This window comes from Ipomoea nil, unplaced genomic scaffold (genome assembly GCF_001879475.1).
Source record: "Ipomoea nil cultivar Tokyo-kokei standard unplaced genomic scaffold, Asagao_1.1 scaffold1361, whole genome shotgun sequence".
NCBI lineage: Eukaryota > Viridiplantae > Streptophyta > Magnoliopsida > Solanales > Convolvulaceae > Ipomoea > Ipomoea nil.
Window position 1 is genome coordinate 1175071 of NW_017617789.1, and position 23418 is coordinate 1198488.

General features: G+C 49.0%; 1 protein-coding gene across 2 annotated transcripts; it reads left to right on the top strand.

Annotated features, from left to right (window-relative positions):
• The first annotated feature begins 924 nt into the window (after positions 1–924).
• Positions 925–22827, top strand: LOC109185751 (lignin-forming anionic peroxidase-like). 2 transcript variants are annotated; one of them, XM_019335704.1, is made up of 2 exons: positions 925–1968; positions 22640–22827. In XM_019335704.1, exons 1-2 carry the CDS (start codon positions 1029–1031, stop codon positions 22675–22677), a joined length of 978 nt encoding a protein of 325 aa, XP_019191249.1. In that variant the 5' UTR covers positions 925–1028; the 3' UTR covers positions 22678–22827. The 2 variants fall into 2 exon arrangements, with proteins under 2 accessions (XP_019191249.1, XP_019191248.1); XM_019335703.1 differs by lacking the exon at positions 22640–22827 and having other exon boundaries at positions 925–2178.
• The last annotated feature ends 591 nt before the right edge of the window (positions 22828–23418 follow it).

Genomic DNA, 23418 nt, shown 5'->3' on the forward strand with positions numbered 1-23418 from the left:
AAGTAAACTAACATATATATAAATTGGAAAAGTCGAAAGATTCCGTGGCTGACTTAACAATGGATAATCAGTCAAATGGATGTGCCATATTATATAATAAAATTTTGAGATTTGTGTTTTATTATGGAGGCTGGTAGCCAAGGCATGTGCATGGCATGCACTGTCGTTGTCATTCAATCCTAAGTTTCATCGAAATTTCGCATTTTGACTGCGACATTTTCCATTGTTTTTCGGCAAGTGATATTGTATACAATTTCATTTCAAATTTCCCTAAAGTGTGTAAGCAATGATAAAATATAAATACAAAATTACAAATTAATCATAATAAAAATAGTAGTTCTTCTTGAGTTAGAGCTAGTCAAATTCTATTGTATTTTGAGTGTATTAGTACATGTAAATTATATAGAACTAGCTCATGTTAATATAATTTTGGGAATAATAATTTAACGCTAACTTTGACCAACTTAACATTAGTAATTTTTCAATAGTTAACTTGACTTTGTGAATTGAATTTCATCATAAGACAAGTTGTTTATTTACCTTTCCGTTAGAGAGATAAATTATTATCTTAACATTGTCATCAGGCCTCATTTTTAAACACTATTAACCGAATAAATTAGAAAGTCATTTCTAAATACAGTCATGTATGTTGAGCACCGATTATGTATGGAGTTGTATAAATATTAATTAATTAAAGTAAAGAACTTATAAGAATGGCGAATGGGAAAGCAGTTGTGAGATTTTGAAGTCAACGACAGGTGACTGGGTCACGTCAGCCTTCTTAGCTGGCATGCAAACACTGCTGTTCTGATCTACAACGTTGTAAAATACATATAGGGATAACGCGGCTTCAATTCGCAGCCAATAGTGACCATTTTACTTTTACTTTATCCCATTCCCATTCCTATATATACTCCCTGCACCCTCTCCATTCTCTCATCATCTTGCCTATCTCCATTCTCATCTTCTCAACTTAACTCCTCTTTCAATCCCATCCTTTCGCAGATACCTTTTAGATTACATTAATAATGGCATCTAATAGGCCTTGCATGGCATTTGCAGTATTATTATTTGTATACTCCCTCGTTCTGCTGCTCTCCTCCTCGCAATGCCAAGGCCAACTCTCCCCTACATTTTACGACAAAACATGCCCAAACGCTCTAAACATCATCCGCACTGCCGTAAGGCAAGCAGTTTCTCGTGAGCGCCGCATGGCCGCCTCCCTGGTTCGTCTCCATTTCCACGACTGCTTTGTTCAGGGTTGCGATGCTTCCATCTTACTGGACGAGTCACCAACCATTGAGAGCGAAAAGACAGCGTTGCCCAACCTTGGCTCTGCCAGGGGTTATGACGTGATAGAGGCTGCAAAGCGCGAGCTAGAGAAATCTTGTCCCGCTATTGTATCCTGTGCGGATGTATTGTCTGTGGCTGCACGTGATGCTTCAGCTGCTGTCGGTGGTCCGTCTTGGACAGTGAAGCTGGGAAGAAGAGATTCCACCACGGCTAGCCATACCTTAGCTGAAACCGATCTTCCCGGCCCTTTCGACAATCTGGATAAACTCATATCTAGCTTCGCTAACAAAGGCCTTAATACAAGAGACATGGTTGCCTTGTCTGGTGCACACACTCTCGGCCAAGCTCAATGCTTCCTATTTCGCGATAGAATTTACGGCAATGGTACTGATATTGATGCCGGTTTTGCTAGCACTAGAAGACGCCAATGTCCTAAAGACACGGGAAATGGAAATTTGGCAGCACTTGATTTAGTGACCCCAAATTCCTTAGATAACAACTACTACAAGAACCTATTGCAAAAGAAAGGTCTGCTTCAATCGGATCAAGTTCTATTCAGTGGTGGAGCTACGGACAGCATAGTTTCAGAGTATGCAAGGAACCCTCGGGCATTCCAAGCAGATTTCGCGTTAGCCATGATTAAAATGTCTGAAATTCAACCGCTTACAGGTCAAAATGGGATCATTAGGAAGGTGTGTGGCGCTTTGAACTAGCTTTCTTTAGCTACCCCGCGCTACATACTTATTCTTCCGCACTACTGTTTTTCTCAAGTATTTAATAATTTAGTTTTCCCCTCTCATCAATTTCATTGTATTTTTTTCTTAATAATTCTTTGATTTGTTATTTTGAAAAATGTAAGAATATAATTTGTTGTATTCTATTACACCCAACTAAGTGTGGTTATAATAAATTTTTCATTATATATCACGTTTCGAACACATCATTCCAACTACAAGTTGAAATCTAATAGTAAAATAATATCCAATAATACTTGATTAACTTCTATGACACTAGACCAAGATTTAAAAATTCGAGTTTCAAGATTGTTGTCGTGCTATGTTTTTGTATGATATTGGCGGAGTGAAGGAAATAAAATTTCCTTCCATAAGTCTTGAATTTGGCCAAAAATATTTTGTAGCTAGGTTTTCCGTAGATGTGTGTTTGTGTTAATACGAGTATGGAATTAGTAGCACATACAATAAAATGTAAGGTAGTGCAAAGAGATGGAGAGAGATTTAGAGTGATTCTAAAAATTAAATAATTTTCATACTCCATTCTTCCAATTAAACCCCAAGAAGGATTACACTGAGTATTGTGCACAAAAATACAGAGTGAATCGAAGCCTTTTGAATAGGGGTGATCACGGTTCCGATTCCGGTTCCGTGGATGGTGAAACCGGAACCGGAACCTTATAGTAAGGTTTCGGTTCCGGTTCCGGTTCAGAACCGACAGTTCCAGTTGGAACTGTCGGTTCTAACCGGAATTATTAAATAAAATATTAATTACGAATAGAGTGTTTGTAATTTTTAAAGAAAAAACATAATATTTTTAAGAATAAATGTAATTAATGTAAAAATATTGTTTTTTTTTTTTTTCTATATCAAAGGTGTATAGAGCATTGGGGGTTTGCAAGGCACCGAATATGCATGTGCAAAGTCAAAGTGCAACCGAATATGTACGGAGTTGTGAGATTTTGAAGTCAATGACAAGTGACTGGGTCACGTCAGCCTTTTTAGCTGGCATGCAAAAACAACATTGTAAAATACATATGTATATAGAGATGACCACGGTTCCGGTAGGTTTGAACCGAAATTGTGACTGTGCAAACCGGAATCGAACCGGAACCGTCCGTACGGTTCCTGTTTCGGTTCTTAACTATAGGTTCCGGTTAAGGTTTGTAAAATCTTGGAACCGGAACCGGCGGTTCCGGTTCCAAATCGAAAAAAATTAAATATTATAGAGTTTTTTTTAATTCTTTTTTTAATAATTCCGGTTAGAACCGGCGGTTCCAACCGGAACTGCCGGTTCTGAACCGGAACCGGAACCAGAACCTTACTATAAGATTTCGGTTCCGATTTCGACATCCACGGAACCGGAACCGCCGATTTCGAACCGGAACAGGAACCGTGGTCACCCTTATATGTATAATGCGGTTTCGCAGCGAATTGTGATCATTTTACTTTTACTTTATCCCCTTCCCTTTCCTACATATATATATATATATATATATATATATATATATATATATTGCAAAAGATGGCAAGTGGAATACTAGAAACAAAATACAAATACAGAGTTAAAAACATAAAAACAACCCAACACAGTAACAAAATACAATACAGAGTTAAAAACATAAAAACAACACAACACAGTAACAAAATACAATACAGAGTTAAAAAAGTAAAGAACAACACAACACAACAACATGCTGAACAAGCACCTAGTGAGGGGCGTGTGATGACCACGGGCAGTAGGGGGGAGATCAGGAATCTGAGGGGAAACCTCACTCTCATCACCCTCATGGCCAGCAGCAGGTTCAGGATGATAAGTGTGCCAGGTACCAGTAGGGGCAATAAGAAAAAGATCAGGAATCTGAGGAGAATCCTCACCCTGATGACCACGGGCAGTAGGGGAGAGATAAGGAATCTGAGGGGAATCCTCACCCTCATGGTCAGCAGCAGGTTCAGGATGATAAGTGTGCCAGGTACCAGTAGGGACAATGAGAAAGAGATCAGGAATCTGAGGCGAATACTCACCCTGATGACCACGGGCAGTAGGGGGGAGATCAGGAATTTGAGGAGAATCCTCACGCTCATCACCCTTATGGCCAACAGCATGTTCAGGATGATATGTGTGCCAGGTACCAGTAGGGGCAATGAGAAAGAGATAAGGAATCTGAGGGGAATCCTCACCCTGATGACCACGGGCAGTAGGGGGGAGATCAGGAATCTGAGGGGAGTCCTCACCCTCATCACCCTCATGGTCAGCAGCAGGTTCAGGATGATAAGTGTGCCAGGTACCAGTCGGGGCAATGAGAAAGAGATCAGGATTCTAAGGGGAATCCTCACCCTCATCACCCTCATGGCCAGCAGCAGGTTCAAGATGATAAGTGTGCCAGGTACCAGTAAGGGCAATGAGAAAGAGATCAGGAATCTGAGGGGAATCCTCACCCTGATGATCACGGGCAGTAGGGGGAGATCAGGAATCTGAGGGGAATCCTCACCCTCATCACCCTCATGGCCAGCAGCAGGTTCAGGATGATAAGTGTGCCAGGTACCAGTAGGGGCAATGAGAAAGATATCAGGAATCTGATGAGAATCCTCACCCTGATGACAACGGGCAGTAGGGGGGAGATCAGGAATCAGAGGGGAATCCTCACCCTCATCACCCTCATGGCCAGCAGCATGTTCAGGATGATAAGTGTGCCAGGTACCAGTAGGGGCAATGAGAAAGAGATAAGGAATCTGAGGGGAATCCTCACCCTGATGACCACGGGCAGTAGGGGGGGAGATCAGGAATCTGAGGGGAGTCCTCACCCTCATGGTAAGCAGCAGGTTTAGGATGATAAGTGTGCTAGGTACCAGTAGGGGTAATGAGAAAGAGATCAGGATTCTGAGGGGAATCCTCACCCTCATCACCCTCATGGCCAGCAGCAGGTTCAAGATGATAAGTGTGCCAGGTACCAGTAAGGGCAATGAGAAAGAGATCAGGAATCTTAGGGGAATCCTCACCCTGATGATCACGGGCAGTAGGGGGATCAGGAATCTGAGGGGAATCCTCACCCTCATCACCCTCATGGCCAGCAGCAGATTCAGGATGATAAGTGTGCCAGGTACCAGTAGGGGCAATGAGAAAGAGATCAGGAATCTGAGGGGAATCCTCACCCTGATGACCACGGGCAGTAGGGGGAGATCAGGAATCTGAGGGGAATCCTCACCCTCATCACCCTAATGGCCAGCAGCAGGTTCAAGTTGATATGTGTGCCAAGTACCAGTAGGGGCAATGAGAAAAAGATCAGGAATCTGAGGGGAATCGTCACTCTGATGACCACGGGCAGTAGGGGGAGATCAGGAATCTGAGCGGAAACCTCACCCTCATCACCCTCAAGGCCAGCAGCAGGTTCAGGATGATAAGTGTGCCAGGTACCAGTAGGGGCAATAAGAAAGAGATCAGGAATCTGAGGGGAATCCTCACCCAGATGATCACGGGCAGTTGGGGGGAGATCTGGAATCTGAGGGGAATACTCACTCTCTTCTCACTCACGGCCAGCAGCAGGTTCAGGATGATAAGTGTGCCAGGTACAAGTACGGGCAATGAGAAAGAAATTAGGAATCTGAGGGGAATCGTCACCCTGATGACCAAGGGTTGTAGTGGTGAGATCAAGAATCTGAGGAGAATCCTCACCCTCATCACCCTCAAGGCCAGCAGCATGTTCAGGATGATAAGTGTGCCAGATACCAATAGGGGCAATGAGAATGAGATCAGGAATCTGTGGGGAATCCTCACCCTGATTACCACGGGTAGTAGGGGAAATCAGGAATCTGAGGGGAATCCTCACCCTCATCACCCTCATGGCCAGCAGCAGGTAAGGTTGATAAGTGTGCCAGGTACGAGTAGGGGCAATGAGAAAGAGATCGGGAAAATGAGCAGAATCCTCACCCTGATGACCACGGGCAGTAGGGGGAGATCAAGAATCTGAGGGGAATCCTCACCCTCATTACCCTCATGGCCAGCAGCAGGTTCAGGATGATAAGTGTTCCAGGTACCAGTAGGGGCAATGAGAAAGAGATCAGGAATCTAAGGGGAATCCTCACCCTGATGACCACGGGCAGTAGGGGGGGAGATCAGGAATCTGAGGGGTATCCTCACCCTCATCACCCTCATGGCCAGCAGCAGGTAAGGTTGATAAGTGTGCCAGGTACCAGTAGGGGCAATGAGAAAGAGATCAGGAATCTGTGTGGAATCCTCACCCTGATAACCACGGGCAGTAGGGGATAGATCAGGAATCAGAGGGGATTCCACACCCTCATCACCCTCATGGCCAGCAGCATGTTCAGGATGATAAGTGTGCCAGGTACCAGTAGGGGCGATGAGAAAGAGATAAGGAATCTGAGGGGAATCCTCACCCTGATGACCACGGGCAGTAGGGGGGGGGGGAGATCAGGAATTTGATGGGAGTCCTGACCCTCATGGTCAGCAGCAGGTTCAGGATGATAAGTGTGCCAGGTATCAGTAGGGGTAATTAGAAAGAGATTAGGAATCTGAGGCGAATACTCACCCTGATGACCACGGGCAGTAAGGGGGAGATCAGGAATCTGAGGAGAATCCTCACCCTCATCACCCTCATGGCCAGCAGCATGTTCAGGATGATAAGTGTGCCAGAAACCAGTAGGGGCAATGAGAAAGAGATAAGGAATCTGAGGAGAATCCTCACCTTGATAACAACGGGCAGTAGGGGGGAGATCAGGAATCTGAGGGGAATCCTCACCCTCATCACCCTCATGGCCAGCAGCATGTTCAGGATGATAAGTGTGCCAGGTACCAGTAGGGGAAATGAGAAAGAGATAAGGAATATGAGGGGAATCCTCACCCTGATGACCACGGGCAGTAGGGGGGGAGATCAGGAATCTGAGGGGAGTCCTCACCCTCATGGTAAGCAGCTGGTTTAAGACGATAAGTGTGCCAGGTACCAGTAGGGGTATTGAGAAAGTGATCAGGATTCTGAGGGGAATCCTCACCCTCATCATCCTCATGGCCAGCAGCAGGTTCAAGATGATAAGTGTGCCAGGTACCAGTAAGGGCAATGAGAAAGAGATCAGGAATCTTAGGAGAATCCTCACCCTGATGATCACGGGCAGTAGGGGGGATCAGGAATCTGAGGGGAATTCTCACCATCATCACCCTCATGGCCAGCAGCAGATTCAGGATGATAAGTGTGCCAGGTACCAGTATGGGCAATGAGAAAGATATCAGGAATCTGAGGGGAATCCTCACCCTGATGACTACGGGCAGTAGGGGGAAGATCAGGAATCTGAGGAGAATCCTCACCCTCATCACCCTCATGGCCAGCAGCATGTTCAGGATGATAAGTGTGCCTGAAACCAGTAGGGGCAATGAGAAAGAGATCAGGAATCTGAGGAGAATCCTCACCCTGATGACAACGGGCAGTAGGGGGGAGATCAGGAATCTGAGGGGAATCCTCACCCTCATCACCCTCATGGCCAGCAGCATGTTCAGGATGATAAGTGTGCCAGGTACCAGTAGGGGAAATGAGAAAGAGATAAGGAATCTGAGGGGAATCCTCACCCTGATGACCACGGGCAGTAGGGGGGGAGATCAGGAATCTGAGGGGAGTCCTCACCCTCATGGTAAGCAGCTGGTTTAAGATGATAAGTGTGCCAGGTACCAGTAGGGGTATTGAGAAAGTGATCAGGATTCTGTGGGGAATCCTCACCCTCATCATCCTCATGGCCAGCAGCAGGTTCAAGATGATAAGTGTGCCAGGTACCAGTAAGGGCAATGAGAAAGAGATCAGGAATCTTAGGGGAATCCTCACCCTGATGATCACGGGCAGTAGGGGGGATCAGGAATCTGAGGGGAATCCTCACCATCATCACCCTCATGGCCAGCAGCAGATTCAGGATGATAAGTGTGCCAGGTACCAGTAGGGGCAATGAGAAAGATATCAGGAATCTGAGGGGAATCCTCACCATAATGACCACGGGCAGTAGGGGGAAGATCAGGAATCTGAGGAGAATCCTCACCCTCATCACCCTCATGGCCAGCAGCAGGTTCAGGATGATAAGTGTGACAGGTACCAGTAGGGGCAATGAGAAAGAGATCAGGAATCTGAGGGGAATCCTCACCCTGATGACCACGGGCAGTAGGGGGAGATCAGGAATCTGAGGGGAATCCTCACCCTCATCACCCTAATGGCCAGCAGCAGGTTCAAGTTGATATGTGTGCCAAGTACCAGTAGGGGCAATGAGAAAAAGATCAGGAATCTGTGGGGAATCCTCAGTCTGATGATCACAGGCAGTAGGGGGAGATCAGGAATCTGAGCGGAAACCTCACCCTCATCACCCTCAAGGCCAGCAGCAGGTTCAGGATGATAAGTATGCCAGGCACCAGTAGGGGCAATAAGAAAGAGATCAGGAATCTGAGGGGAATCCTCACCCTGATGATCACGGGTAGTTGGGGGGAGATCTGGAATCTGAGGGGAATACTCACTCTCATCTCACTCATGGCCAGCAGCAGGTTCAGGATGATAAGTGTGCCAGGTACAAGTACGGGCAATGAGAAAGAAATCAGGAATCTGAGGGGAATCCTCACCATGATGACCAAGGGTTGTAGGGGTGAGATCAAGAATCTGAGGCGAATCCTCACCCTCATCACCCTCAAGGTCAGCAACAGGTTCAGGATGATAAGTGTGCCAGATACCAATAGGGGCAATGAGAGTGAGATCAGGAATCTGTGGGGAATCCTCACCCTGATGACCACGGGTAGTAGTGGGAGATCAGGAATCTGAGGGGAATCCTCACCCTCATCACCCTCATGGCCAGCAGCAGGTATGGTTGATAAGTGTGCCAGGTACCAGTAGGGGCAATGAGAAAAAGATCGGGAATCTGAGCAGAATCCACACCCTGATGACCACGGGCAGTAGGGGGAGATCAAGAATCTGAGGGGAATCCTCACCCTCATTACCCTCATGGTCAGCAGCAGGTTCAGGATGATAAGTGTGCTAGGTACCTGTAGGGGCAATGAGAAAGAGATCAGGAATCTGAGGCGAATACTCACCCTGATGACCACGGGCAGTAGGGGGGAGATCAGGAATCTGAGGAGAATCCTCACCCTCATCACCCTCATGGCCAGCAGCATGTTCAGGATGATAAGTGTGCCAGGAACCAGTAGGGGCAATGATAAAGAGATAAGGAATCTGAGGGGAATCCTCACCCTGATGACCACGGGCAGTAGGGGGGAGAACAGGAATCTGAGGGGAGTCCTCACCCTCATCACCCTCATGGTCAGCAGCAGGTTCAGGATGATAAGTGTGCCAGGTACCAGTCGGGGCAATGAGAAAGAGATATGGATTCTAAGGGGAATCCTCACCCTCATCACACTCATGGCCAGCAGCAGGTTCAAGATTATATGTGTGCCAGGTACCAGTAAGGGCAATAAGAAAGAGATCAGGAATCTGAGGGGAACCCTCACCCTGATGATCACGGGCAGTAGGGGCAGATCAGGAATCTGAGGGGAATCCTCACCCCCATCACCCTCATGGCCAGCAGCAGGTTCAGGATGATAAGTGTGCCAGGTACCAGTAGGGGCAATGAGAAAGATATCAGGAATCTGAGGAGAATCCTCACCTTGATGACAACGGGCAGTAGGGGGGAGATCAAGAATCTGAGGGGAATCCTCACCCTCATCACCCTCATGGCCAGCAGCATGTTCAGGATGATAAGTGTGCCAGGTACCAGTAGGGGCAATGAGAAAGAGATAAGGAATCTGAGGGGAATCCTCACCCTGATGACCACGGGCAGTAGGGGGGGGAGATCAGGAATCTGAGGGGAGTCCTCACCCTCATGGTAAGCAGCTGGTTTAGGATGATAAGTGTGCCAGGTACCAGTAGGGGTATTGAGAAAGAGATCAGGATTCTGATGGGAATCCTCACCCTCATCACCCTCATGGCCAGCCGCAGCTTCAAGATGATAAGTGTGCCAGGTACCAGTAAGGGCAATGAGAAAGAGATCAGGAATCTTAGGGGAATCCTCACCCTGATGATCACGGGCAGTAGGGGGGATCAGGAATCTGAGGGGAATCCTCACCCTCATCACCCTCTTGGCCAGCAGCAGATTCAGGATGATAAGTGTGCCAGGTACCAGTAGGGGCAATGAGAAAGATATCAGGAATCTGAGGGGAATCCTCACCCTGATGACCACGGGCAGTAGGGGGAAGATCAGGAATCTGAGGAGAATCCTCACCCTCATCACCCTCATGGCCAGCAGCAGGTTCAGGATGATAAGTGTGCCAGGTACCAGTAGGGGCAATGAGAAAGAGATCAGGAATCTGAGGGGAATCCTCACCCTGATGACCACGGGCAGTAGGGGGAGATCAGGAATCTGAGGGGAATCCTCACCCTCATCACCCTAATGGCCAGCAGCAGGTTCATGTTGATATGTGTGCCAAGTACCAGTAGGGGCAATGAGAAAAAGATCAGGAATCTGAGGGGAATCCTCACTCTGATGACCACAGGCAGTAGGGGGAGATCAGGAATCTGAGTGGAAATCACACCCTCATCACCCTCAAGGCCAGCAGCAGGTTCAGGATGATAAGTGTGCCAGGTACCAGTAGGGGCAATAAGAAAAAGATCAGGAATTTGAGGGGAATCCTCACCCCGATGACCACGGGTAGTTGGGGGGAGATCTGGAATCTGAGGGGAATCCTCACTCTCATCTCACTCATGGCCAGCAGCAGGTTCAGGATGATAAGTGTGCCAGGTACAAGTACGGGCAATGAGAGAAAAAATCAGGAATTTGAGGGGAATCCTCACCCTGATGACCACGGGCAGTAGGGGGGGAGATCAGGAATCTGTGGGGTATCCTCACCCTCATCACCCTCATGGCCAGCAGCAGGTAAGGTTGATAAGTGTGCCAGGTACCAGTAGGTGCAATGAGAAAGAGATCAGGAATCTGTGTGGAATCCTCACCATGATGACCACGGGCAGTAGGGGAGAGATCAGGAATCAGAGGGGATTCCTCACCCTCATCACCCTCATGGCCAGCAGCATGTTCAGGATGATAAGTGTGCCAGGTACCAGTAGGGGCAATGAGAAAGAGAGAAGGAATCTGAGGGGAATCCTCACCCTGATGACCACGGGCAGTAGGGGGAGATCAGGAATCTGAGGGGAGTCCTCACACTCATCACCCTCATGGTCAGCAACAGGTTCAGGATGATAAGTGTGCCAGGTACCAGTAGGGGCAATGAGAAAGAGATCAGGATTCTGAGGGGAATCCTCACCCTCATAACCCTCATGGCCAGCTGCAGGTTCAAGATGATAAGTGTGCCAGGTACCAGTAAGGGCAATGAGAAAGAGATCAGGAATCTGAGCGGAATCCTCACCCTGATGACCACGGGAAGTAGGAGGAGATTAGGAATCTGAGGGGAATCCTCACCCTCATCACCCTCATGGCCAGCAGCAGGTTCAGGATGATAAGTGTGCCAGGTACCAGTAAGGGCAATGAGAAAGAGATCAGGAATCTGAGCGGAATCCTCACCCTGATGACCACGGGAAGTAGGGGGAGATTAGGAATCTGAGGGGAATCCTCACCCTCATCACCCTCACGGCCAGCAGCAGGTTCAGGATGATAAATGTGCCAGGTACCAGTAGCGGCAATGAGAAAGAGATCAGGAATCTGAGGGGAATCCTCACCTTGACGACCCCGAGCAGTAGGGGGGAGATCAAGAATTTGAGGGGAATCCTCACCCTCAACACCCTCATGGCCAGCAGCAGGTTCAGGATGATAAGTGTACCAAGTACCAGTAGGGGCAATAAAAAAGAGATGAGAAATCTGACGGGAATGCTCACCCTGATGACCACGGGCAGTAGGGGGGAGATCAGGAATCTGAGGGGAATCCTCACCATCACCCTCATGGCCAGCAGCAGGTTCAGGATGATAAGTGTGCCAGGTATCAGTAGGGGCAATGGGAAAGAGATCAGGAATCTGAGGGGAATCCTCAACCAGATGATCACGGGCAGAAGGAGGGAGATCAGTTATCTGAGGGGAATCCTTACCCTCATCACCCTCATGGCCAGCAGCAGGTTCAGGATGATAAGTGTGCAAGGTACCAGTAGGGTCAATGAGAAAGAGATCAGGAATCTGAGGGGAATCCTCACCCTGATGACCATGGGCGGTAGGTGGGAGATCAGGAATCTGAGGGGAATCCTCACCCTCATCACACTAATGGCCAGCAGCAGGTTCAAAATGATAAGTGTGCCAGGTACCAGTAGGGGCAATGAGTAAGAGATCAGGAATCTGAGGGGAATCCTCACCCTGATGACCGCGGGCAGTAGGGGGGAGATCAGGAATCTGAGGGAAATCCTCACCCTCATCACCCTAATGGCCAGCAGCAGGTTCAAGATGATAAGTGTGCCAAGTACCAGTAGGGGCAATGAGAAAAAGATCAGGAATCTGAGGGGAATCCTCAACCTGATGACCACGGGCAGTAGGGGGAGATCAGGAATCTGAGGGGATTCATCACCCTCATCACCCTCATGGCCAGCAGCAGGTTCAGGAAGATAAGTGTGCCAGGTACCAGTAGGGGCAATGAGAAAGAGATCAGGAATCTGAGGGGAATCCTCACCCTGATGACCGCGGGCAGTTGGGGGGAGATCAGGAATCTGAGGGGAATCCTCACCCTCATCACCCTAATGGCCAGCAGCAGGTTCAAGATGATAAGTGTGCCAAGTACCAGTAGGGGCAATGAGAAAAAGATCAGGAATCTGAGGGGAATCCTCAACCTGATGACCACGGGCAGTAGGGGGAGATCAGGAATCTGAGGGGATTCCTCACCCTCATCACCCTCATAGCCAGCAGCAGGTTCAGGATGATAAGTGTGCCACGTACCAGTAGGGGCAATGAGAAAAAGATCAGGAATCTGAGGGGAATCCTCACCCTGATGACCACGGGCAGGAGGGGGGAGATCAGGAAACTGAGGGGTATCCTCACCCTCATCACCCTCATGGCCAGCAGCAGGTAAGGTTGATAAGTGTGCCAGGTACCAGTAAGGTCAATGAGAAAGAGATCAGGAATCTGAGGAGAATCCTCACCCTGATGACATTGGGCAGTAGGGGGAGATCAAGAATCTGAGGGGAATCATCACCCTCATTACCCTCAAGGCAAACAGTAGGTTCAGGATGATAAGTGTGCCAGGTACCAGTAGGGGCAATGAGAAAGTGATCAGGAATCTGAGGGGAATCCTTACCATGATGACCACGGGCAGTAGGGGGGAGATCAGGAATCTGAGGGGTATCCTCACCCTCATCACCCTCATGGCCAGCAGCAGGTATGGTTGATAAGTGTGCCAGGTACCAGTAGGGGCAATGAGAAAGAGATTAGGAATCTGAAGCGAATTCTCACCCTGATGACCACGGGCAGTAGGGGAGAGATCAGGAATCAGAGGGGATTCCTCTCCCTCATCACCATCATGGCCAGCAGCAGGTTCAGGATGATTAGTGTGCCAGTTACCAGTAGGGGCAATGAGAAAGCGATCAGGAATATCCAGCCTGATGACCACGGGCAGTTGGGGGGAGATCAAGAATCTTAGGGGAATCATCACCCTCATTACCCTCATGGCCAGCAGCATGTTCAGGATGATAAGTGTGCCATGTACCAGAAGGGGCAATGAGAAAGAGATCAGGAATCTGAGGGGAATCCTCACCCTTATGACCACGGGCAGTAGGGGGAGATCAGGAATCTGAGGGGTATCATCACCCTCATGGCCAGCAGCCGGTTCAAGATGATAAGTGTGCCAGGTACATGAAGGGTCAATGAGAAAAAGATCAGAAATCTGAGGGGAATCCTCACCCAGATGACTACGGGAAGTAGGTGGGAGATCAGGAATCTGAGGGGAATCCTCACCCTCATCACAATCACGGCCAGCAGCAGGTTCAGGATGATAAATGTGCCACGTACCAGTAGGGGAAATGAGAAAGAAATCAGGAATCTGAGGGGAATACTCACCTTGACGACCCCGGGCAGTAGGGGGGAGATCAAGAATCTGAGGGGAATCCTCACCCTCATCACCCTCATGGCCAGCAGCACGTTCAGGATGATAAGTGTGCCAAGTACCAGTAGGGGCAATGAAAAAGAGATGAGAAATCTGACGGGAATGCTCACCCTGATGACCATGAGCAGTGGGGGAGATCAGGAATCTGAGGGGAATCCTCACCATCATCACCCTCATGGCCAGCAGCTGGTTCAGGATGATAAGTGTGCAAGGTACCAGTAGGGTCAATGAGAAAGTGATCAGGAATCTGAGGGGAATCCTCACCCTTATGACCACGGGCGGTAGGTAGGAGATCAGGAATCTGAGGGGAATCCTCACCCTCATCACACTTATGGCCAGCAGCAGGTTCAAGATGATAAGTGTGCCAGGTACCAGTAGTGGCAATGAGAAAGAGATCAGGAATCTGAGGGGAATCCTCACCCTGATGACCACGGGCGGTAGGTGGGAGATCAGGAATCTGAGGGGAATCCTCACCCTCATCACACTAATGGCCAGCAGCAGGTTCAAAATGATAAGTGTGCCAGGTACCAATAGGGGCAATGAGAAAGAGATCAGGAAACTGAGGGGAATCCTCACCCTGATGACCACGGGCAGTCGGAGGGAGATCAGGAATCTGAGGGGAATCCTCACCCTCATCACCCTAATGGCCAGCAGCAGGTTCAAGATGATAAGTGTGCCAAGTACCAGTAGGGGCAATGAGAAAAAAATCAGGAATCTGAGGGGAATTCTAACCCTGATGACCGCGGGCAGTAGGGGGAGATCAGGAATCTGAGGGGAATCCACACCCTGATGATCAAGAGCAGAAGGAGGGAGATCAGGAATCTGAGGTGAATCCTCACCCTCATCACACTAATGGCCAGCAGCAGGTTCAAGATGATAAGTGTGCCAGGTACCAGTAGGGGCAATGAGAAAGAGATCAGGAATCTGAGGGGAATCCTCAGCCTGACGATCACGGGCAGAAGGGGGGAGATCAGGAATCTGAGGGGAATCCTCACCATCATCACCCTCATGGCCAGCAGCAGGTTCAGGATGATAAGTGTGCATGGTACCAGTAGGGTCAATGAGAAAGAGATCAGGAATCTGAGGGGGAATCCTCACCCTGATGACCACGGGCGGTAGGTGGGAGATCAGGAATCTGAGGGGAATCCTCACCCCCATCACCCTCATGGCCAGCAGCAGGTTCAGGATGATAAGTGTGCCAGGTACCAGTAGGGGCAATGAGAAAGATATCAGGAATCTGAGGAGAATCCTCACCTTGATGACAACGGGCAGTAGGGGGGAGATCAAGAATCTGAGGGGAATCCTCACCCTCATCACCCTCATGGCCAGCAGCATGTTCAGGATGATAAGTGAGCCAGGTACCAGTAGGGGCAATGAGAAAGAAATCAGGAATATGAGGGGAATCCTCACCCTGATGACCAATGGTAGTAGGGGAGAGATCAAGAATCTAGGGGGAATCCTCACCATCATGGCCAGCTGCAGGTTCAGGATGATAAGTGTGCCAGGTAACAATAGGGGCAATGAGAAAGAGATCAGGAATCTGAGGCGAATACTCACCCTGATGACCACGGGCAGTAGGGGGGAGATCAGGAATCTGAGGAGAATCCTCACCCTCATCACCCTCATGGCCAGCAGCATGTTCAAGATGATAAGTGTACCAAGTACCAGTTGGGGCAATGAGAAAGAGATTAGGAATCTGAGGGGAATCCTCACCCTAATGACCACGGGCAGTAGGGGGTAGATCAGGAATCTGAGGGGAATCCTCACCCTCATCACCCTAATGGCCAGTAGCAGGTTTAGAATGATAAGTGTGCCAGGTACCAGTAGGGGCAATGAGAAAGAGATCAGGAATCTTAGAGGAATCCTCATCCTGATGACCACGGGCAGTAGGGGAGAGATCTGGAATCAGAGGGGAATCCTCACCCTCATCACCCTCATGGCCAGCAGCAGGTTCAGGATGATAAGTGTGCCAGTTACTAGTAGGGGCATTGAGAAAGATACCAGGAATCTGAGGGGAATCCTCACCCTGATGCCCACAGGAAGGAGGTGGGTGATCAAGAATCTGAGGGGAATCCTAACCCTCATCACCCTCATGGCCAGCAGCAGGTTTAGGATGATAAGTGTTCCAGGTACCAGTAGGGGCAATGAGAAAGAGATCAGGAATCTGAGGGGAATCCTCACCCTGATAACCACGGGCAGTTGGGGGGAGATCAGGAATCTGAGCGGAATCCTCACTCTCATCACACTCATGGCCAGCAGCAGGTTCAGGATGATAAGTGTGCCAGTTACCCGTAGGGGCAATGAGAAAGAGATCAGGAATCTGAGGGGAATCCTCACCCTGACGACCACGGGCAGTAGGGGGGAGATCAAGAATCTGAGGGGAATCCTCACCCTCATCACCCTCATGGTCAGCAGCAGGTTTAGGATGATAAGTGTGCAAGTACCAGTAGGGGCAATGAAAAAGAGATGAGGAATCTGAGGGGAATCCTCACCCTGATGACCACGGGCAGTAGGGGGGAGATCAGGAATCTGAGGGGAATCCTCATCCTCATCACCCTCATGGCCAGCAGCAGGTTCAGGATGATAAGTGTGCCAGGTACAAGTAGGGTCAATGAGAAAGAGATCAGGAATCTAAGGGGAATCCTCACCCTGATGATCACGGGCAGTAGGAGGGAGATCAGGATTCTGAGGGGAATCCTCACCCTCATGGCCAGCAGCAGGTTCAGGATGATCAGAGTGCCAGGTACCAGTAGGGTCACTGAGAAAGGGATCTGGAATCTGAGGGGAATCCTCACACTGATGACCACGGGCGGTAGGAGGAGATTAGGAATCTGAGGGGAATCCTCACCCTCATCACCCTAATGGCCAGCAACAGGTTCAAGATGATACGTGTGCCAGGTACCAGTAGGGGCAATGAGAAAGAGATCAGGAATCTTAGGGGAATCCTCACCTTGATGACCACGGGCTGTAGGGGGGAGATCAGGATTCTGAGGGGAAACCTCTCCCTCATCACCCTCATGGCTAGCAGCAGGTTCAGGATGATAATTGTGCGAGGTACTAGTAGGGGCAATGGTAAAGAGATCAGGAATCTGAGGGAAATCCTCACCCTGATGACCACGGGCAGTTGGGGGGAGATCAGGAATCTGAGGGGAATCCTCACTCTCATCACACTTTTGGCCAGCAGCATGTTCAGGATGATAAGTGTGCCAGGTACCAGTAGGGGCAATGAGAAAGAAATCAGGAATCTGAGTGGAATCCTCACCCTCATGGCCAGCAGCAGGTTCAGGATGATAAGTATGCCAGGTACCAATAGGGGCAATGAGAAAGAGATCAGGAATCTGAGGGGAATCCTCACCCTGATGACCACGGGCAGTAGGGGGGGAGATCAGGAATCTGAGGTGTATCCTCACTCTCATCACCCTCATGGCCAGCAGCAGGTTCAGGATGATAAGTGTGCCAGGTACTTGTTGGGTTAATGAGAAAGAGATCAGGAATCTGAGGGGAATCCTCACCCTGATGACCACGGGCAGTAGGGGGGAGATCAGGAATCTGAGGGGTATCCTCACCCTTATCACCCTCATGGCCAGCAGCAGGTTCAGGAGGATAAGTGTGCCAGGTACATGTTGGGTCAATTGGAAAGAGATCAGGAATCTGAGGGGAATCCTCACCCTGATTACCACGGGCAATAGGGGGGAGATCAGGAATTTGAGGGGAATCCTCACCCTCATCACCCTCATGGCTAGCAGCAGGTTCAGGATGATAAATGTTCCAGGTACCAGTAGGGGCAATGAGAAAGAGATTAGGAATCTGAGGGGAATCCTCACCCTGATGAGCACGGGCAGTAGCGGGGAGATCAAGAATCTGAGGGGAATCCTCACCCTCATCACCCTCATGGCCAGCAGCAGGTTCAGGATGATAAGTGTGCCAAGTACCAGTAGGGGCAATGAAAAAGAGATCAGGAATATGAGGGGAATCCTCATCCTGATGACCACGGGCAGTAGGTGGGAGATCAGGAATCTGAGGGGAATCCTCACCCTCATCACTCTCATGGCCAGCAGCAGGTTCAGGATGATAAGTGTGCCAGGTACCAGTAGGGGCAATAAGAAAAAGATCAGGAATCTGAGCGGAATCCTCACCCTGATGGCCACGGGCAGTAGGGGGGAGATCAGGGATCTGAGGGAAATCCTCACCCTCATTGCCAACAGCAGGTTCAGGATGATAAGTGTGCCAGGTACCTGTAGGGGCAATGAGAAAGAGATCAGGAATCTGAGGCGAATACTCACCCTGATAACCACGGGCAGTAGGGGGGAGATCAGGAATCTGAGGAGAATCCTCACCCTCATCACCCTCATGGCCAGCAGCAGGTTCAGGATGATAAGTGTGCCAGGTACCAGTAGGGGCAATGAGAAAGAGATCAGGAATCTGAGGGGAATCCTCACCCTGATGATCACGGGCAGTAGGGGGGAGATCAGGAATCTGAAGGGAATCCTCACCGTCATCACCCTCATGGCCAGCAGCAGGTTCAGGATGATAAGTGTGCCAGGTACAAGTAGGGGCAATTAGAAAGAGATCAGGAATCTGAGGGGAATCCTCAGCCTGATGATCACGGGCAGTTGGGGGGAGATCAGTAATCTGAGGGGAATCCTCACCCTCATCACCCTCATGGCCAGCATCAGGTTCAGGATGATAAGTGTGCCAGGTACTAGTAGGGTCGATGAGAAAGAGATCAGGAATCTGAGGGGAATCCTCACCCTGATGACCACGGGCGGTTGGGGGGATATCTGGAATCTGAGGGGAATCCTCACCCTCATCACCCTAATGGCCAGCAGTAGGTTCAGGATGATAAGTGTGCCCGGTACCAGTAGGGGCAATGAGAAAGAGATCAGGAATCTGAGGGGAATCCTCACCCTGATAACCACGGGCAGTAGGGGGGAGATCTGGAATCTGATGGGAATCCTCACCCTGACGATCACGGGCAGAAGGGGGGAGATCAGGAATCTGAGGGGAATCCTCACCCTCATCACTCTCATGGCCAGCAGCAGGTTCAGGATGATAAGTGTGCCAGGTACCAGTAGGGGCAATAAGAAAAAGATCAGGAATCTGAGCGGAATCCTCACACTGATGGCCACGGGCAGTAGGGGGGAGATCAGGAATCTGAGGGAAATCCTCACCCTCATTGCCAACAGCAGGTTCAGGATGATAAGTGTGCCAGGTACCTGTAGGGGCAATGAGAAAGAGATCAGGAATCTGAGGCGAATACTCACCCTGATAACCACGGGCAGTAGGGGGGAGATCAGGAATCTGAGGAGAATCCTCACCCTCATCACCCTCATGGCCAGCAGCAGGTTCAGGATGATAAGTGTGCCAGGTACCAGTAGGGGCAATGAGAAAGAGATCAGGAATCTGAGGGGAATCCTCACCCTGATGATCACGGGCAGTAGGGGGGAGATCAGGAATCTGAGGGGAATCCTCACCGTCATCACCCTCATGGCCAGCAGCAGGTTCAGGATGATAAGTGTGCCAGGTACCAGTAGGGGCAATTAGATAGAGATCAGGAATCTGAGGGGAATCCTCACCCTGATGATCACGGGCAGTTGGGGGGAGATCAGGAATCTGAGGGAAATCCTCACCCTCATTGCCAACAGCAGGTTCAGGATGATAAGTGTGCCAGGTACCTGTAGGGGCAATGAGAAAGAGATCAGGAATCTGAGGCGAATACTCACCCTGATAACCACGGGCAGTAGGGGGGAGATCAGGAATCTGAGGAGAATCCTCACCCTCATCACCCTCATGGCCAGCAGCAGGTTCAGGATGATAAGTGTGCCAGGTACCAGTAGGGGCAATGAGAAAGAGATCAGGAATCTGAGGGGAATCCTCACCCTGATGATCACGGGCAGTAGGGGGGAGATCAGGAATCTGAGGGGAATCCTCACCGTCATCACCCTCATGGCCAGCAGCAGGTTCAGGATGATAAGTGTGCCAGGTACCAGTAGGGGCAATTAGAAAGAGATCAGGAATCTGAGGGGAATCCTCACCCTGATGATCACGGGCAGTTGGGGGGAGATCAGGAATCTGAGGGGAATCCTCACCCTCATCACCCTCATGGCCAGCATCAGGTTCAGGATGATAAGTGTGCCAGGTACTAGTAGGGTCGATGAGAAAGAGATCAGGAATCTGAGGGGAATCCTCACCCTGATGACCACGGGCGGTTGGGGGATATCTGGAATCTGAGGGGAATCCTCACCCTCATCACCCTAATGGCCAGCAGTAGGTTCAGGATGATAAGTGTGCCCGGTACCAGTAGGGGCAATGAGAAAGAGATCAGGAATCTGAGGGGAATCCTCACCCTGATAACCACGGGCAGTAGGGGGGAGATCTGGAATCTGATGGGAATCCTCACCCTCATGGCCAGCAGCAGGTTCAGGATGATAAGTGTGCCAGGTACCAGTTGGGTTAATGAGAAAGATATCAGGAATCTGAGGGGAATCCTCACCCTGATGACCACGGGCAGTAGGGGGAGATCAGGAATCTGAGGGGAATCCTCACTCTCATCACCCTCATGGCCAGCAGCAGGCTCAAGATGATCACGAGCAGGGAATCTGGGCAACCCGGCATGGGAGTCAAAAGGCGAACCCTCATCAGAATCATCCGTCGCTTCACCCTGAGTCACATCTTCTATTTTTTTTTCCCAGGAGCCAATACTAGCAACCACTCCTGAAAACTCCTAGAAAAAAAAAGCAATTGACATCCCTAGAAACATGCTTTGCATGCAAAATTTTGTTTTATATTCCTCTTCCATGAATTTGTGAAGTATCATTGAATTTTGCTGGTTCTTTGATAGAACCATCGATGTATCCCAGGAGATTAAAGCCAACCAATATGGACTGAACTTGGCGTCTCCAGACAGGAAAGTTGAGGGGGGTGAGTTTGATAGGAAAACTAGACGGAGCATTGAGGTGAACAATGTCAATGGTGGTGGTAGCCATGTATATAAGACTGACAAAAGAGGAGAGGAAAAAAAAACTCCTTATGGGAATATGGCTCTTGATACCATGTAAAGAGATTAACGGTGTGTTTATTGATTGTAAAGCACACCCTATATATAGTACATGGAGGAGTGAAGATAACAGGAAGTTACAACCAAATACAACGAGTCTATAGGAGCACAAATAGAATAAATAACAATTAAAGATATACTAGCCACATATTGGCTTAACAAGCAGCACCAAGAGTGTTTAAAACGGATAAAACTTCTAAGAGTTCTATACGGAGTAGAAAGGGACAGACACGTTCAGGATTGATATGGCGACTTATGTTGTAAATAACCACAACCACAAACACGTTCACCACTGATGCGACAAATAGGAGGGATCTGTTCACCAGAACAAACATTGACAAAAGGGTTAGGATCATCGCAAGTGTACTAAAGATCATATATAAGGTTTTCAAAATACACTCCTCTTCGGCGGTATTTTGCGGCTGGACAAGTCGTAGCGGTAAATAATCCCATAAAGAACAACGTAGACGACGATGAGGGTGAGAAGGTGGAGGGTGAGAAGGTGCGAGAGAGTGAGAAGGAGGAGGGTGAGAAGGTGGGTGAGAAGGAAAAGGTGGAGTTCCCATTTCAATCTCCATATTCATGGCTTGGCTTGAGAAGGAGGATGAAGGGTTCCCTTTCCTATATATACTCCCTGTACCCTCTCCACTCTCTCATCATCTTGCCTATCTTCATTCTCATCTTCTCAACTTAACCCCTCTTTCAATCCCATCCTTTCGTAGATACCTTTTGGATTACATTAATTAAACGTCATCCGCACTGCCGTTAGGCAAGCCGTGTCCCGTGAACGTCGCATGGCCGCCGCCCTGGTTCGTCTCCATTTCCACGATTGTTTTGTCCAAGGTTGCGACGCTTCAATCTTATTGGATGAAACACCGACTATGGAGAGCGAAAAGACGGCGTTGCCAAACCTTGGCTCTGCCAGGGGTTACGATGTGATAGAGGCTGCCAAGTGCGAGTTGGAGAAATCTTGTCCCGGTATTGTGTCTTGTTCTGATGTATTGTCGGTGGCTGCGAGTGATGCGTCGGCTGCTGTGGGAGGTCCGTCTTGGACAGTGAAGCTGGGAAGAAGAGATTCCACCACGGCTAGCCATACCTTAGCTGAAACCGATCTTCCCGGCCCTTTCGACAATCTGGATAAACTCATATCCAGCTTTGCTAGCAAAAGCCTTAATACGAGAGACATGGTTGCCTTGTCTAGTGCACACACTCTCGGCCAAGCTCAGTGCTTCCTATTTCGCGATAGAATTTACGGCAACGGTACTGACATTGATGACGGTTTTGCTAGCACTAGAAGACGCCAATGTCCGAAAGACATCGAAAATGGAAATTTGGCACCACTTGATTTAGTGACCCCAAATTCCTTCGATAACAACTATTACAAGAACCTATTGCAAAAGAAAGGTATTGTTTCAGAGTACGCCAGGAGCCCTCGGACATTTCAAGCTGATTTCGCGTCAGCCATGATTAAAATGTCTGAAATTCAGCCACTCACAGAGCAAAATGGGATCATTAGGAAAGTTTGCGGTGCCCTGAACTAGCTTCATTCTTCAATTTAGTTTTCCTCTCCATCAATTTAATCAATTGTATTTTTTTTCATAACTAATTGATTGCTTTTAAGAAACAATGTACCAATTTGTTGTATTCTATTTGACCCAACTAAGTGAGATTGCAATAAACTTTTCATTATAGAACGCGTTCCTTTTATTTAACACTATTCCAACTAATTATAGGCTATTATTGTGTCAAACAAGTTAACTGCACTAATCGAATCAAAATATAAAAATGGGTGATGGAATAATCACGGAGCCGGATCGGAGCAGGACAACGCGGACGGAGTCGGACCCCGCGCCCACCCCCGATGCATGACGAACTGCCCCCGGGTCGGCCCAACGGGGGGTCGGCGTTGGCTGATCTCCCCGAGCTCGGCTGACCTCCCCGAGCTCGGCCGACCTCCCCGAGCTCGGCCGAGCCCCATGGGCTCGGCCTCGGCCCCTTGGGCTTTTGAACTGACCAATTCAAACATAATGTTGTTGCCGGGAATTCGAAACTGATTTTTTTTTTTAAGTGAACGCGTGTTTTTAGTCAAAACGACGTCGTTTTTGCATCCATGTGCACCATACATGGTGCACACGGATGCACAGCATAATTACTTTAAGTGAACGCGCATTTGAAGTACTGTGGCCTTTTGTAGGGCACAAGAATTAGAAGAAAGAAGAAAACAGAAAAAAAGAAAAAATAACACCTTGTGCGCGTGTTGTGCACAAGGCACGCTTCGTGGT